Raw genomic sequence first — 18824 nt, forward strand, 5'->3', positions numbered from 1 at the left:
CACGTACTCGGCACTGCCCTGGACATCACGGAATACGCTCCAGAGTTCGACATAGATTCGATCCACCTCGTCGATGTGTGGTGCAAAAGCTGACAGTTTGAAAGATTGGTATCATATTATTGGTTCGATGCATATAAATCCAGTTAAAAGGTGCCGACGTAAATCGGATTGCATAGCCACGACGAGAGAGAGAGAGAGAGAGAGAGAGAGAGAGAGAGAGAGAGAGAGAGAGAGAGTCTGTGTGTATGCTATTTAGCCCAGTGAAGAGTAGAGGGAAGAAAGTGGAATAGGGAAAAGCTTTCCCTGGTGTAGTTTTTATCTCCTTCACATCCTTCCGCATTTATTCTGTGCTGCTGCCATATCTTCCAACTTGGGACAACATCGGTCATCGTTAGAGATGCATCCTTTTTTTCTATTTCATCCTCCTACACACACATACGGCCGCATTCATTTTGAAGTCATCGTCGTTTTGATGCATGAGCGGACGTGTGATATTGGGTACGTGACACTGCTCCAAATGGAGGATATCATCAGTCAGGGGAAAATTGATAAGATTTCCTTCGCACAGCGACAGGCGCTTTTGTTGTCCATCTCACTGGAGTCCATCTCACTTCCCAGAACCGACCAGTGCATCGCTTGCATGTACACCACTTTTGCCACTTGCTACTCGGCACGTTCACAGAACCTTTCCCTTTTGAAGGTACACTCTCTCCCGCTGATCAACGTCAAAGCAAACGGGCATGCTTTCAAACGCATGATTATTGTGCTTTTAGCTAACCATTGTGCCCTAGTCCCAGCATGGTCCCAGTGACATCCAGTATCACTGGACTGGCGGATTCGAAGGCGAAGAGGACGTCCCTTCGACGTTTTGAAGCTTCGAGTCAGTGAGAAGAGGAATTGTTACGAATATGTGAGATGGTACAGCAAGAAAGCTCAGCACGACGACTTATCGGAAGGGCATTGCATCCGTTTGAAGTTACAACTACTTCAGAAATCTGTGATAGAATAAGAATGCAAGCTTATTTTGCGTAACAACACCAGGATAGCACTAGTATAGGAATTCCTTTGAGAAGTGTTTATCTTATTAATAATTTTTTTTTAAAATTTTGTATGAATTTTCGATCACGTAGAATTGAATGCGGAATGTGATAAACTATGCTTGATATTAGATTTTTATTATGAAACACCATGCGCCTCCATGTATTTTGATATCGAGAATTAAATTCTTAAAAACAAGTATTATTTTGTTCCGTTTTTTTATTATTACATATATGAAGAGGAATGGATGAGATAAATAATTAAAAACAAATATGTATTTCACCAAACACGCTTGATGTCTTTAAGATATATCACTAATAACAGGAAAATTATGAACTTTTCCAAGATCTTTTTTATTATTATCTTTTAGTCCACATTATCAATAATTTTATCCATAAACAAAGAGCAATCCTCCAAATTCTTATTATTTGCAAATTATTTAAATCTATTTTCCTATCTATTAAAAGTATAGATAACTCTGTTCCCGAAAGTGTAACTAACTTTACTATCGCCACTCGGTGCTATCCTTCCTGCAGTGAGTGTTACTAAACGGTTAGCTAAACGGTGAGTTTTGGGCGATGATAGTGATGATCGTTTCCATCACCCAAACCTACCACTCAGCCGCCTACACGCTGCAGGCACACTTTCTCGCCGGCACAATTTGTTGATGGGAAGTAAAACTTTTCTCGTTAAGCCAAAGCCAACCGTTTTACTGAGAGCTGCATTCAATGCACCTTGCACAGATACTGCCCACAGAGCAGTGAGAGTGCTAAAAGGGATGATGTTAAGGTAGAGAACAGCTCCGTGTGGTTTTAAGAAGGATTCTCGAAAACAAGCGATTGAAAAGGCAGTTTTCATCTCGCTGGACCAACTGCTCTGTACACGATCAGTTCGAGAACGATGGTGATGATTACGGTGGTCAGGTAGTGGCGTTTAAGCCACTTGAATATGAAAACAGCTCAATTACAGCTAATTAACACACACAAACAACAGCTTACCAACAACACAATCGTTGAACAAAAAGGTGTTTGTGGTGGGAAAATTCTTTCTTCATGGATTGAGCGCCCACTGTTGAGGTGTAATCCTGAAGGCTAATTTGATTTTCACGACGATGAAAACTGAGAAACCAGGACAGGAGAATGGGAAAGTTTTGCCCTTGGCATTTCCCTTCCAGTATGAAAGCGATTCGAACAACAAAAACGGCAAACGATGCGAAAGTTGTATCCGGATGATAATCAGCGTGATTATCAACACAGGTTCTGGAGAGTTAGACGATGATAAGAGGCTGTTAATGAGCACCTAACCTTCTCGATGGGCACTGATTGCCAGTAATTGGAGGATGGGGATTTTGTGGATGTTTTCCCTTACATTGGCTCAAACGAAACTGCTATCAACCAAATAGCCAATATCATTGCAGGGTTTTTGTAACAAATATTCTTATAAACAAGCAGGTTTTGAAAAGACAACTAATAGGCACAACTAAAAGGGTGCAATTATTGTTATATAACTGCAATTGTAAACCTTTTACCTTTAACTACGTTCAACTGTGACGATCATTTTAAAACAAATTAATTATCAAGCAAATGGCACCATGAAACGTATTGCGCACAACGAAACGACACCTTGACAACATTGGCACCTTCGTATACACGTGATGATACAGGCTAACCGCAGGACAGCTTCTCCCTTTACAACACAACAATACAGCTCAACACAAAATGGATGGCAATGGACAGAGGAACAAAAGAAATGTCAACGGAACAGAGATGAAACACATTGATATAATTATTACAATACGTACGTGCCTTCCTGATATGGGCCTTCCTCGCAGAGCTCGTGTATCACTTCATTAGTGCCGTGGTAGAGTTTGTTGAAGTGGTCTCGTTGATGAATATTCATGCAGCGCCGGGTGTAGCTTCGTATGCAGTGCAGTCCTTTGTGCAGATCGCTGTGAATGAAGAGGAAGGAAAATAGTTGAGAGTGGGTAATGCATCGATGTGCTCATTGCTTATTGGTATGATTAAGATGATATATGAGGATTGGGAACTCGTGGGAAGATTTTACGAAAATATTTGTTCGTGGTTTGTTATCAAACATCATTAGTTGATCAAACAGGAAGAGGTCACAATATTGCTTCATTATTATAATAAAACATTTTTATCTTTCTTCAACACCAACACTCACGAAAATATAAAACAACAAACTTGTATGTGTCTCTTCAGTAAACACTTTACTAAACCTCAAAGCCTTTTTCCTTTGTCTTGCCCTAATGAAGCACAGAATTTTTGGCAACATCAGCCACCCCGGAGAGAGTAGGTCAAAACTGGCATCTAAACACTTTTTGCTATTATATCTCCTCCTGTCTCTCTCTCAATGTGTAAAGAGAGGTTAAAAGCACGGAAAAATGCTGCGTGCGTGTCCTCGTTTCAGCGTCCTTGTCGTGGCAAACAAACTGGAACAACTCGGTCAACGGCGTCGTCGCCATGGTTGGCAGTTGGTGCCAGTTGTACGATGCGTTAGGCACTGCGAAGACTAGCTGAAACGGTGGATGCTGTAGAGCAGACAGCGAGTCGACGCTGGAATGAATTGATTTACTGTATAATGAACGTTGGCTAGCCATGGTGTCGCCATCAAACGAGAAGTGGCGCCAGACTGTGTGGTGGTGGAAAAATAGTAGGCTTGGAGATAAAAGCAAAAACACATTTCTACACTTGGAGCTGGTTAGGAGAGACTTCAGGAAATGATGTCGATAGACGAAAACAGTGAGAGCGTAAGAACGGTGGCCACATAAAATGGTAGTGATGCAAAGATTAAAGCGTCTCATAAGGCTTAGTACACATAAGTCAAAGGTTAAGTATAAAGGTTTATTAGGATGGGATGTCGCTTTTTGGGTTTAAAATTTAAAAGCATTTTCAATTAAGATATTTTGAGTCAATCTTATTGTTCTAAATTATTTTGATGTAAATTTTATTGATTTATTGTTTGTAATAAATAATAATTATAATACAAGTGTGTTTATCATTCATGAACATGATTTATTGTTAAACTAAAAACGGTTGACAAGCGCAAAACAAATTTTCCTAATTCTTTGTGAATGCTTTGTTTTTGTTGCTTTAATATTTACTATTTAATACACTTTTTATAAAGCTACTAAATCACAAAGAGGTTCATGAAGAGTGTCTTAGCACTACATACTTAATGTACAAAGTTATGTATACTGTTTTGATAAAAAGCAACTCAGATTTTCCAGGACCGATGATAGTATATTATAACATTGAGCTTTATTTATCTATTTGAAATGTTACTACTTTTAAACCAAAACAGCTTGAGCAGTGTTCCTGATTTTTAATACTTTTTCTACATTTTTTTAATACTTTCCGAAAGAATTTAAAACTTTCCGAAAGAACACATCATTCATACTGATCACAGAGAACATGTACAAAATGGTTAATCCCAGCTTGAAAAAAAAATTCCAGAAGAGAGGAACAATCATTCATTTAGTGAAAGGAGCTGTCGGCATGAGCTTAAAAACCACCCACCCACAGCAAGCCTATCATTTTCAGTTGCATAATTACACTTTCACCAACGCTTATGACCAAACAGTGAGCGAGAAAGCGAGATCGAGTGTTTTGCGTAAACAATTATTGATTAACACGCACGCTAATTACATCGCACATCCGTTCTCCCGCCTCCCCACATGGGTTGTAACACAATTTTACAGCTCATGATCTGATAACGAGCCATAAAAATGAGCCTCATCACTCTCATCTACACTCCCCAAGCCTCACATTCGCTCCGTTTGGCTATCCGCCAGCAATGACGTGCTTATTCAGTTATTATTCATTAGGTGAGTTTGGTAGTCGAATTGGGAAATGGCCCATACTCCCTCCGCGTTAAAACATCACCTCCTAGCATCTCTTTGGAAAACTTGGGAACTTTGGGAGAGTGAGAGGAGGGTCAAAAGGTGAATGAAATGTTACGGTTGTAAAGGGTAATAAACGACGAATGGGAGTTTATGGTTGGGGTGTGCCGGGTACTGAAAATGATGGTGTAATTTGTCTCAACATATCTCCTGTCTGACATTTCCGTATGATGTGTGTACACACATTTCGTACATTTGGCATTTTAATGCAGGCAAGCCACCCTTCTTTTTGGGTGTGTACTGAGGGAACGTGTTAGCTTTGTGATACGCAGCCTCCACACTGGTCGTACCCGTTTCCGCTTATTACTGTGGGCAACTGGACATGCAGCGATACAGTCAAGCTTACTCGTTTTAATTGCCAACCCATTTCCGGTTCCTGTTCGGACGTTTACCACACAGTCCTTGGGGGATGAAACGGCTGAAAGGAAATGCGCTAAATTACTCCCTTTAAATTGAGTTAATTTCATTAGGAAAATTTCATAAATTAAATCACACCCCTCCCTGTCTGCCGCTGCCCACGGGCTTTAATTTATTTTGATACACAACCACAGCCGAATGTGTTTTCCCGCCAGCCAGTATGAGATTAGAGTTGTCGAGGCTGCCCTTCTTTCGCATCCGAACGACAAACGCGTTGTATCTGTGTATGAAAGTTAGGCTTAGAAACTCCCGACACGTGCTGCCGGTTGTTTTGGTGGAGTTTTGTGTTTTTTGCTTGCATTTCCGTATCAACTTTCCATTAAACTTCTACCTTGTCAGTGTGTACGTGTGCTAGAGTCCTTTTAGCCGGGAAAGAAAACACACAAAAACACAGCAACGAGCGGCAGGCGGCATTTTCCCGGCTATCATTATTCATTCCACACGACGCACATGTGTGTGTGTCCGCAGAGGGAATGTCAACCAAGCTGCGGCCACCGTCATACTTTTGAATGGGCTTTTTCTTACTCTTTCACTTCGTCTGGTGTGCCGGTGAGTCAAAATTATGTCGTCAACACCGTTCGGAAGATAAACGCCTCCGTAGAGAATACGATTTCAGAGCTGCACGTATGCGGCACGTACGACCTTCCAGCCCAGCTCTCTCCGCAACAAAAGCGAGCTGCGTGATGCGCTCTAAACCGTCCGCTGCGATGCTTTCGTCAGTCAGATGCTCGTCTCGATGCGTTTGCTGAAAAGACACACTGACCAAATAACTGACGGCATGTTGCATTTACGGAGAGTTCGTGAGAGATAATTTTAGCGAACAACAGAATCCGTTTCGTGCTGCTTGTTTGTCGCGAGAACACTGGTTTGCTGATTATGTGGCTCTCAAAAAGAGGAGCAAGGGGCAAGGGATGGCTTCCACCTCGGGCTCACTTTGCGTCGAAGTCGAAATAAAAACGAGCAGCTTTTGTCATAAATTTTAATTACGTTCCACATGTGCTTTTGGGTGGCTGAGAGCTTTTGCCTTCTTTTTGTTTAGTTTGAACTTAGTAGAAATAAGGGCTTCACGTGTATAATTTAATTTACCAGTTGCTTCATGCATAACAAAGGCTTTAAAGGAAGGCACAAAAGGAAAATCAGCAATCATACAATATCTTGTTGAAATGATAATCTTATTTTAATAAATAAAATTGGATTTCACAAATAGCTGTTACCAATTATTCTTTAAAAAAAACTTAAAAACATTCTGCATTCATTGCAAGGGATTAATTTTAACATCGAAAGAATGTCATAACTAGATGCGTGTATTTCAGAAATTTCCTACTAGCAAAAATGTTTTAAAAAGAGAAAAAAGAACGATTGTTTTGCTTCCGACGAATGAAAAGCACAATATTTTTGAGCTTTTATTTCCAATGTGAACTTTTTCGAAGCCAACATTTACGAAGAATATCGTTTATTAGAGTTATGAATAAACGTAAGCTGGAATTCAATTGCTGGAACCATGCGGAACATTAACAACTATTTCCACAATACTCTTTCGAAGCATGGAACATTCATAAAAATCAATTCTCTTGCAATGCCATCCGTCCGATAGAGAAATAACCGGCATACATTATCAATACAATTCCATTGAATACATCGCGATCTAACATAACCGACAGAACCAACATGCTTTCTATCTTCAATCTCTTTCACTAAGCAACTAAGCTCCTCCGCTCATCTAAATTCAAAGTCCTCTCCGTCCACCGTGCCAATAGAGTGGCAACTATTCGGGTGTGTAATTGAGTGTGTTTGTTTGTGGAACCGTGTTCAATTTCACACCTCACGTTACTTGCTTCTTTCGGAGTAAAAGCTATCGGAGTTTCCACCTCAAGTTGAACCTTTCCAACCGGTTCGAAGATCCAGCCATTACATGGACCATGTTCTCTGTCTTGCCCAAAAACTTCCCACAAAAGCGTTGTGAAAGATTAATCCTTCGTTTTTCTTTGCAATCCTTTATACTGACCATACCATACTTCTACCTTTGCCAATGGGCCATCCTCTTTTGAGACACGACGTGTGACATGAATGAATCCGATAAACGGACGTCTCCAACGATGCCCCACACAGGACATAGGTTCTGTCACATTTGCCTTGCTGACATTGGTTGAACGATGACATCACTGGGCAAGGGACGGTTTGAGGCTTTGAGAGAGTAGGATGTTCTTTGCTAGAACTTTACAATATATACACTTCCTCGTTACTATCCCCAATGAATGGGGCTCTTGCATCCAGCTTTATCTCACTCCCGTTTTCTCCATTTCCGGTCACTTTGTTACGATAACAACTGTATCCTTTCCCAGACGCAACGGTGCACCGTGGAAGTGAAAAGCATAAGGAATGGTCAGTGTATTTGCTTAAGTCGATTTGCTCTCCCTCTGCTCTGCATAATCGCCACGAAGGCCTGAAGGTTAAGCTCTGCACGAAGGTAACGATTGAAGGTCCGGTGACACAGCATGAAGCCAGTTCAGCTTTTTGGTATTTACTAAGTACATCTGTTTGGTTGCCACTCTGTTTGGGGTGGATTTGAAGCGAACTTTACGCCACATTTCCATTGGGGACTTTGACCGTCACGGCAGGCCTTCGAGTCCATGTGGTCTGTATTTACATTCGTTGCTTCAGTGCACACGTAAACACAGAAACTGGGACACATTTTGTCCGAGAGGGTGTTTCCACGGGTCAACACGGCTCAAACTCTTCCTTCCCTTTGAACGTACCATTCAATGGAAGGTGGTTTGCTAGTTCATTTATATTTCATCTGATTTGATATGTGAACTTTTTGGCAGATGACTAAGTTGGGCCGTGCGTGCGGAAAAGTGTATCCCACTGTCCAAATGGATGTACGGGCTTACCTATTGCAAAAACGGACAGATGCAATCTTGTGTCGGGGTCTTCGAACCCATCTTCTGACGAAACTGTGGTCTCGAGTTGATTTCCACAATCGTTCATAGCTCTGGGACTGTCCCTCGGAGTAAACGGTCGTGTACAAATGGTTCTGTAATGTTTATTTATGTTTGAAGCACATGTTTTATTTGTACAGTGCAAATAGTAATAGTTTCGTTGTAACAGCGACTGCGATGCACCGCGAACGTCGTCATCCTTTGAGGAATGTTCCTTCTTGGAAATCGTCCACCGTTGGTAAACCGAGGCTACACCGAGAGGTCAAATTGAGCAAAGAAATGTTTTGCTATCTTCAACCCCCCACACAGAGTTTTTAGTAAAGGCATTCGAAAGGAAATTGCCAAACCTCGAAAAGAAGGCTGATAAGAGGGTAAGATTTAAAGCGATAGTATTGAATTCTCTTTTCTATGGACTACCCAGAACGAATTCTACTCGGCGTGCTGCTGCTGAAGCTAGGTTTGAATTATTTGCAATATCTTGGCCTAAGTGGGCAGAGCACAGTCCAGCGGATATGTATTTTCTTATTGAATTTTTCTGTGCCTTGTGAGGATATCATTTCTGTTGAAATTGGATGCTTCGGAATGAACAATATTCTTGAAACTTGTTCATTACTGGGTGAACATACGGTTCGATATTGTGCGTATCCTAAAGGACTTTGTTGGCTGTTGGAGAATGCAACATTCGAATCGTATTGGTTTGAAAGTCATACTGAGCTTATATTGAATTCTTTATTCACTGGTGCATTCGATATTGGATCCGTATGATAAGGTTAAAGCAGAGATCGGAGGGTGTCGATGCACAATGAAACCTATTATTAATATCACTCATCAAGAGCTCAGCAGGAGAAAACCAGTCAACTGTGGCAACGAACACGTATGTTTGATGTGAGTGTATTGAGTGGGAGAGTTATTTCCAATAATGAAATAGTTATCAATTGTTAGAAATACAAACACGGAAAGCAATTTGACTTCAACCGAAGAGCTCAATCTGTAATTAAAAAGCGACACAATTCGCAATGTGTACAAAAGATATTGTTAACTTTTATTTTGCTATTATTGTGAGAAATTTGATACGCAGGAACAGTTAAGATACATGATCGCTCCGCAGAAAACATTAATAGTAAATCTCAGACACTATTCGTAGTCTTTATAGCCACCAGCATCAGCCAGACCAATGCCAGACGCATCGACGAAATTGGATTTCTTTTGACAGCTTTTGGCATTCACAATGAAAGGGTAAATTTGAAGTCAAACTCGCCAGTGTTACCTCAAACTTTTCTCATCGCATAGCTCATTTCTCAGCCAATGGGACTAATTCTCGTGTCAACAGCAAGACCTGGTGAGATTTGACAGTCGTCGTCTCTGTCGTTGTTTTGAATAGTTTGAGAGAATTTTCAGTAAGAGACGATGGTGACATACAATCCGGTCGCTTGAGGTGGATATCCGAAGGTGGCCCTTCATACGACGATGCACACTTGTCAACCTTTTGCAATCTAAACCTTAGCTCCGAGAGCGCAGTCGAATATGCAGTCAGCTAACGTTGGGAACTGCCGCCTCCTTGAGCGAACCTCACGTTGTCTAACGGAAATGTGTTAAAACGTTAAATTAGAAAAGTTTCTCACTTCTAATTATTCGCCTAGTTCGAGTCTGGAATAATCTCACGACACTGTGCCGAAGTGTGGGATAGTAAAGAGCACGTGAGAATGGGAATGAACTCGACGACAACCCCGAAAATAGTTTGACGCTTTCCCGTTCGACCCCTTTACCTCGTAGAGTTAACTTTCTGCGACTCGATCCGGTGTTGTTTGCCCCATCCGGTCAACCCCTAACGGCGGATTGGGTTGTTGGTTTCGTACATCGGCCCAACCGTTTTGTTGTTCCGGTGGCGGTTGGATTGGGGTTTCCCGACGACCGGTAGGACGGACTTTTCCGGCAAACTTTCACACAGCTGTTTCCGGTGGAAATAGAGTGGCGAATGCAAAATGAAGTGAAGTGGCTGGATGGCAACAGACACCAACATGTATAGCACATGTGGTTTCCTCAGAACTTCAACTGCATCCGACCGGATCGTTGTGTGGTTTTGCTATGGGAATGGGACAGCGCTGGACTATACGGTGAGCTACGATCTCCTATTAGCGGAACATATGGCTCGCTTCATGTTTTCATTTATCTTGTTAATAACTAGCAAATAAAAAAAAACCTTCAAAAACTGCTTCTCAAATGCAAAGCACAATACTAACAATCATTACAATAATTTGGTGATTCTGATGAGATGTATTTTTACTTTCTAGAGACAAAAATCGAAACATAATATGTTGAACAAATCAAGTGGACTTGTTCTAAACCATATTGTTTGCCTTTAGGCGCTGAACAAGGAAGTTTTACTCATACCTTCGACACGCGTATTAAGCGTGTACTGTTGCATCATGTCCCGACCAGCTTCAAAGAGTTCGTTTTCGTAGCAAATGAATAGCCAGGAGTTTACCTTGGATACAGTATCTGCTCCATTTAAGCTCCATATCAATAAAATCACACCGTAATCTTCTTGATAAAGTCAACTTATCTATCCCATTTCGTTTAGCAACAGAGCGTAAAAGTGATTACATTGCATCAGTAGATACTAATCCCTCTCTTTAGCATTAAATTCCTTCCCGATCAAGGATCAGGGTGTCCGAGGTTAATAAGAGAGAAACCGAAAACTTCGGTGCACCGATTGTCCATCAGCCGATGATGTTACAAGGGGTCATGTGAGCGTCCACCTTTACCAACCTCTCACCGAACGTTCAGGCATGAAATCAATACCAAATGGTAGCGAAAAATCTCGGCTGTACGTGAGAAAGGGGACGTGATTACGCTCAGCGGCTAAAATTGACCGACGACACCGACCTCGGAATGGGTAAGCCAAAACGAGCTGCTAGATTCAATGAATATATTGCGGAAGATGATGCCAGGCATGGTGATGATGTCGGGTACACCACACAGAACAGAAGGACGATGGTTTGGTTGGTTGGTTGGTTGGTTGGTTGGTTGGTTGGTTGGTTGAATGGTACAAGCGGGTAATACTCACGGGCAAAGTTTATCCAGCTCCTCCTTCTTGGTAACGAAGGACAGCTCCGATGTGGCCGATAGGACCTGCAGCGGTCTTGTGCACTGTACCAGCTCCTCCTGTCCACAGTCCTCCGTGATAACTTGTCGCACGAGCGCTACAGGGACATGAAATAATTTGAAGAAAAAAGAGAACGGTTAGAGTGGAGCTGAAGAACGTGCATGGATGCATCAAGGCATGGTTGGTACAAGCAGGGAGTCTCGTTCAGTGGTACGTGTAAGGGCGATTAGGACAATTTCAATCATGATAGGGTCCTGTGTGCCACAACGTTGCCCAAGTCACGCAATCAATGAAGCTGCAGCAAAACTGATGACCAAAAAGCTAAGGCCCCAAACTCTCAGCACTTTCATGCTCGCACGGTCAGTTTTCTGCAGTCACGCTCGTGAGACCGTGTGACATTCCAAGCTAAAAGAGTCTCCGATGGCGATTCCGATCAACCGTTAACATTGATAGGTTAATCGTCCAGTGGCTTAGTAAGCGAATTTGGTTCACTCTTTCGGTGCATCCTTTACGGTGCATGTTTGGTTTCGGCCAAACTGGAGCATTATGGAGCAGGAGCTTTTTAGTGTGAAATTAATCTCATCGACTAAAATCTGCCATTTGTTAAGCGTAGCTACATCGGGCGGGATTTTGAATCGTGTTGCTGAATATATCTTTGTGAAGACTTTACGAAGTTATTTATTATTTTGCAAAGGCTTCAAATACTTTGGCCTCATTTGTCTAACTCCGTCGCCGTTCATAGTAGAGCCTAAAGCTATGCGTATGTCTGGTATTTTGACTCAGGCATTATTTTTCACAATATCCTTATTTCACAATAAAACCAGTTTCTACTAAGTTCAATAACTTTCCTCATGAAATTACTATCTCATTTTTAGATTGATTACAGGTCAACGAGCATGACGTCAGATCCTATTAGTTTGGAGTCTGGTCCTCTGCTTGCGATGCATGTGAGCTGCAAATTTACTACGGCACTCTACATCGACTAATCTCTTCTATATTTTAGTAACGCCATTTCAATCAATCTATCCCAAGCACTGAGCAAATCTGGGAAAGGGACGAGAAAGGTATACACAGAAGAACATCTCAATTAAGTCCATCTCAAACACGTTTGCGCTCAGAGAAAGGGAACGATGTCTAGAAACGAGAAGATAGTTTTCTGCGTTATCTCGTACAACTATCTAATAGCTATAATATAATTCCTCCCTGAGGCTATCCAGGATTCTACCCTCATGTTGCCTTTTTCTTAAAACCCCAAGCTCAACGCTTATGGCTTATAATAATTATCGTCCCAAAATCCCTACTTTGCACCATGCATTCCACGAAGTCAAATTCCCGTGGGATAGGGTAATTGATTTCAAACTAAAATTTAATACGCTTGAGCTTAGAATGAAATGGTTTTTGTACTCACGAACACATACATTTCCACAACTCACATACGCAATTGATAAGTGCTTATTAAGCATGGTCGATGTGATTTTGAGAGGAAGTGTTAAAAGGGTATTTGCAGGAATGGCATTGAAATGAGATTTTGCAACGGAAACACAATTTCGATCGATTTTAGATTGTTGCGCGAGAAAATTAGCTCGCTAACCGCACGAGAGGAGATAAGCTTTTTCTGGTTTATTGCCACAGCGAATGACCTACAGATAGTAACATGCATACCGAAGATAGTTGGATGTTTTTATCATTGTCAATAGGAAATGTAAGTTGTGATATAAAAATTTAGATCTTTGCGATAGGAGTAAACATATTTTACCACGTAGCTCTGTAGTTATTATACTCTGGTGCGGTATGAACGAGATTTGATACACAACCTAACTCGTAGGAACTGGATTGTCGGATTACCGATCGTGCAAAAGTTCACCGTGTCTTTTTCAGCTCGTTAACCGTAACATAACCATTATTATTTGTACCAACTGCATTCAACTAGTGTCTCATTATTCATCGCCAAAAGCTACACACAATCTCATGAACCTTTTTACGTACATCACGTTTCTATGCCAACATTTTCAAGTGCCTCTCGAATCAGCGCTCTTCCGTTTCAATGGAACGTACGCGTATACCTTAGGGAGCCATCCAGGTCACTCTAGATAGACAACGCGATTTTGGAGCCTACCCCGTTGATGGAAAATAAATTAATTTATTTAATTATCTATTGATTTTTCGTGCAACCAACGCACTCGTTCCAGTTCCGATCGAGGCTTAGGCTTAGGCAAGGGCTACGGTGGTACGTTCAACCGAGTGTACGCTTCCGGGAGTGCGTCCGTGTCGGTAAGCCGAACATTGTTGTCACGGTGCGACTAATTACCGGAAGATTATGAACTGCAATCCGTGTGTCAGCCATGCACCGTACTACTGCATCGTGCAGCGTTCGGTTGCTTGATGAGCATGAGTTCACGCTTTTTGCATGATATATCGAACGGAAACAGGTAGATAGGTTCAGTCATTTGTTCATAAGGTGGATTTTCCGGAACCATACCGTTCACAACGATTTTAATTACAACTACTCCTACTCCCCGCGCACACACTCACATGGGACTTTATTCCCAGAACCGTACAAAGCACAAAACTGCTTGTAACGCACATAAATTGTTCGTGTGCATGGGTTTTTGGGACTGAACGGATGCACTTGTGCTATTGTTACCACTCATATAAGTAGATACTATCGACTGAGTAAGAGAGATACAAAACATTAGCAAAATATATGACAAGAGATGTTTCAATGTAGAGTGGTGTAGTTGAAGAGGATAATCGAGAACTAAAATGAACGTCAATCTCCTACCAACGAATACGTTAATTTTTATGAATAAGTTGAATTTTCACGAACATAAGATATATTTTACACACAAACAACAAAACAAGGCATATGCAATAGAATGCGTTTAGTCCTGAGTGATTATTAAATTGTACAAACTTGACTTGGGTGTGTTGTAACTTGGGTGTATTGTAATCCTATAGTTCAAGGAATTCCTTTTGAAAACAGGCTTTTAAACAAAATATATTTTTCGAGCTATGCACACAGATACTTTTTAATTTTAAGATAAATATGCATATGCATCCAGACCTGAAGTGACTAAATATACAATTTAACGACAAATTTGATCAACGAAAATCCACTTCATTAAGAATCATAAAAAAACAGTTGAACACGAAAAAATATAGTAAAATATTCACAACAAAGTATAATCAAATAAATGTTCACTGCTTTAATTAAAATCCCTCTAATGAACTAGATTCACAAAGTAAAAAAAAAAAAAACTAATGACTATGGACTAACTTTGTTTTTTCATAATTTTGTTTATTTTTTTTCTATGTCGATCACTCTCAGCGTTGTTCCCTCTTTGTACGCTCTCTTCACATCACCCTCATCGTCAGTCTCATCGTACATGTGGTCAAAAACTATCACCCAATCTCTTTGAGTTTTATCCTTTGTTTCATATCTTTCCATGTTTATTAGTTTGACTGTGGTTGGCTTGTAGTTAAATGAAGCTAGTGAGTGCGCCGAGCAGTCCCGGGAAACGGTATGATCGATTCACTGCAACTTCCTCTCTCTAGTTTTTTCAGCAGTAAATTTTTTTGTTTTCTTCTCTTGGTTCAGATTCGGAGTGGAGCCCGAGCTCCGGTGAATTTTAATTAAATGTGCAGCAGAGAGTTCTTTTTACTGTTCGCATCGACTGTCCGCATGCCTCTCATGTATACGCGGGTTGCTATTGTGCTGCTGGTGCTGTTTATAGTCATATTCGATACGGTGTACGCAGTTTTAACGCTCCACCGCTTCCTCGGGTGCACTGAAGGAATAGAGAGGAAGTGGTCGGTAAGCTGGGTGGAAAATATTGGAATCACAATTGCACTATATAGGTGCGCTTTTTGCAGTGGTCGGTCACGTAGTTTGTGGGTGATTGGTTCGGTGGGTTGTATTCGGCATTTTATCTTCCCCCGATTCCCTCGACACTGCAATAACAAATGAGGGCCTCGGCCTTCCCGTCAGCCATAATTGTCCCCAACTATTCCCTTCTTCCTTGTACTCTACCTTTCCACTTCATCGCGTGTTTCCCAAAGGGAAACGTATAGTGCAGAGAGTCTTTTGTTTTAAATTTTATTTGATTATTTAACAACAGATGAAATCATTAATGAATAACGAGCTGCAGGACCGAAAAGAACATGCACACGGGTCTTCATAATGATGAAACGGTCCGATTGGAAAACAACAGGGGGGGGGGGGAGAAAAAGGGAATGACGCGGGTGTCATGGTCAACCTGTTCAAGTTCGAGTATTAAGGGTCATGTTTATGGTGCCGTGATATGTGCTCGCACCAATGTTCCAACCATTCACAGCATAGGTATCAGTTTTGTGCTGCTGGTTAACATGCTATGCTTGATTGGTTTTAACCATTCAGATTGGATGGGAAAATGATTAAAATTTTTGAGACAGAATATGGTAAGGCAAGCAAGAGGCATTTGGGTCAATAATCATTCTCGATAAGCTTAAAACACAATGAAAATGTTGTTTCGCAGGTTTTATCCTACTTTGTTGAAAATTTCCGCTAACAAATTAAAGAGAAATTTATAAAAGCAAATTAACCTGGTTGCTCACTATCACACAGCGAGAGTTTTTATTTCCACACCGTCAATAAAGATGTCTCGAACCATGTTTTTCATACTCTAAATTAATAAAACTTAAAATGTACATGTATACAACACTACCTCAAATAATTGGCAATTATTATTGGTGAAATGCTCCATGATGGTATGTATAGACATATCAGGCAAATTTGTTTGAGGAAAATCAATTTTCATGCTTTGCAAAGTCATGGTGTAACTGTTAGTACACTGTGGATAATAGAAACATTATTTGTAAAATGTGAATCAATATAGTATCAATCCAAGTGGAATTCCTAGAAGCAAAACACCACCAAACATAATATTAAATTTAACAAATTACTGTAACAAATGAAATCAGCAAAATGGTCCCAAATTATTCCGTTATCGAGTTATCTATTTTCTCCCGACACGCACTCTCGAAATTGAAATACGGCGAACATTGTGGCAATTGCAATTCCCTGTAAGTATGATTGCTTTATGGCACGTTCCAGTGGACACACGAAAAGCGCCACACAATTTCGACCTCGCAGCCATCGGCACAGTACGCGGCTTCGTTTTAATTGATTTTGTTACCAACCACTCCGTAGACGCTTTATATGTGTATGTGTGTGAATCCGCGGTAGTGTCCCACGATCGTTTGATGAGTTTGTGGCCACAGGGCCTAAATTGGGATGCTGGAATTTGTATTGGTATACCCCTTTTATACACGTTCTCGATCATCCGATTAGCAGTTCGTTGCCTGTAAATCGAAAGCACAAACTCACTCTTTCTCTCTCTCTCTCTCATACACACACACACACACACACGTATGTGAAGCTTTCGGGCACAGCTTGGTTGAAGCGGGAAGAGAAATTCGTTAAGCATCACCCGCACACTGTGCTTGCCCTCTTCAGCGATGTGGTCTGTTTTGCTGCTGCAATCGAATGTTGGTTTTTCGTTAGCAGATCCTTCCTCCACTCTCCAATTCGACATGCACTTGCATTTTGGCAATATGCTACTGACCCTAACCAAACACTGGCGAAACTGACCTAGGGTAGGGTGGGATGCCCTTCCGCGTATTGCCAGCTTTAAGGTTTTTACAACCCGCCGAAACCTTACACTCTCCACGCCGAAACTCCCAGGACATGTAAATAAATGTAATGTTGCCGAAATCGCCCCCCGGGGAGGTGAGATAAGCAGGGTTACGAACACCGGAAGTATGCTCCGGGGCACCACGATGCACTAGCCAACCGAAACCGCCCCGTGTTCAATGAACGGATAATGGTGCACCGTTCTGTGATGCGGTGGAGAGCTGCGGCGATAGCAGCAGTAGAAAATAGCAGCACTTTCACCGTTGCTGGTGTTTGCGTTTCTGTGTGGCAGAATATTTCACACACAAAGCACGAAGCACCGACAGGAATGTGTGCTATTGTGAGTGGGGATACTTATATTTGGGTTTCACTGTGCTTACTTTTTTGGAATTTTTTTTTGGGTGGCGTTACTAATGCATTCTCTTAAAGTGTATTTTCCACTTGAGGTTATGCGATTTAGCTGATCGGAGAAAACAGCAAAACAAATCATACTGAGAACAAGGTTAGTTGCAGTTTGAATGATTTATCCTTGGGGTATTGTGAACCCAAAATTAATTTAATTTTAAAGGATTACAATATTTATATGCGTGTATTATTGTTTTAAATGTTACTGGGTTTATGACAAATTAAAGTGAATTTTGTTAAAAAAATCAAACCAGAATTGCAAGACTTGTAAAAATGCTTGGAAATATTTATGATTTTTTACAATTCCGAACATCTATTCAATTTCAAGGGAAGTTGACTACACTAATACTAATGTTTTGTATCATCTTCACAATCATCATTACACTGCTTTATCATGTTTATCAATCAACTGTGCATAGGTAATAGCATTTTAAGCAAGAGCAAACAATATTTTTCCTATTTATTTTCTCGGCTTCCTACTTGATTTCGCGCCTAAATGTAGGCAATTTAATGTGTTTTTCTTCAGTGCAGCGGTCGGCAAACTTTTCAGGTAAAGGCCAAATTTGTAAATCACGGAGAGCCGCGGGTCAAGAGAATGCGAACATTTTTGTGAGGAACAAAAGCCTTAACGGGCAATAAATTATGAAAAAGTACATTTGGTAATGATCAAAGTGCATAACGAACAAGCTATGTCAGACAAATTGATAACTGATTCCTCATGAAAAAACTCGGTGAATGTCTGTTGGCCGGCCTTTGCAGACCTCTGCTTTATTGCGTTTTTATTTGTTTGTATAGATACTATTGACCTCATTCGCGATTTCTTTTGTGGATTGGAATTAGGTATTAATGACCAAAACATGTCATTCCACTAATAGTTTTTCTGGTAGAATTTTTCATAACATAAATTTTAATTGTTTTTAAAACATCAACATAATTTGTAACAAAAATATAACATTTGTAACATAATGTAACAAAAAATACCTTGTTAAATCCATGGAGGAACGGATATTCTTCAAATTGCATACCTTGAGGCGCTTAGTCGAACCTTTTGCCTCATGATTTGACACTGTCTTGTTGATTTTTTAATCAAAACCACATATTTGCTTTGTGTTACACCAACTTGATATGGTGTTAAAATCAGTTCAATGCATTCTTAAAGACAGGCAGTAATACAACACTGTGTAACGAGACAATGTTGATCTGTGCGATCATGTGCACTGTATAAACCAATTCCCTTTTCTCACCTCTATAAAAGAAAGGATTTCTTTCGAAACCGTGAACATTCATGGCTCTATATACAAAAGTAAAACCATGGTACAGCCAGCT

The 18824-nt window shown here is 40.8% G+C and overlaps 1 protein-coding gene across 2 annotated transcripts in view; it reads right to left on the reverse strand.

The window, feature by feature from the left end:
• Positions 1–18824, reverse strand: part of LOC120902710 — a 37995-nt gene that overhangs the window by 7874 nt on the left and 11297 nt on the right. For both annotated transcript variants that reach the window (XM_040311688.1, XM_040311689.1), the window contains exons 3-4: positions 11384–11519; positions 2844–2986 (exon numbers count right to left, since the gene is read on the reverse strand). In XM_040311688.1, the coding sequence (XP_040167622.1) occupies positions 2844–2986; positions 11384–11519 (279 nt within the window). The remainder of the gene's footprint in view (positions 1–2843; positions 2987–11383; positions 11520–18824) is intronic.

This window comes from Anopheles arabiensis, chromosome 3 (assembly GCF_016920715.1).
Source record: "Anopheles arabiensis isolate DONGOLA chromosome 3, AaraD3, whole genome shotgun sequence".
Lineage (NCBI taxonomy): Eukaryota > Metazoa > Arthropoda > Insecta > Diptera > Culicidae > Anopheles > Anopheles arabiensis.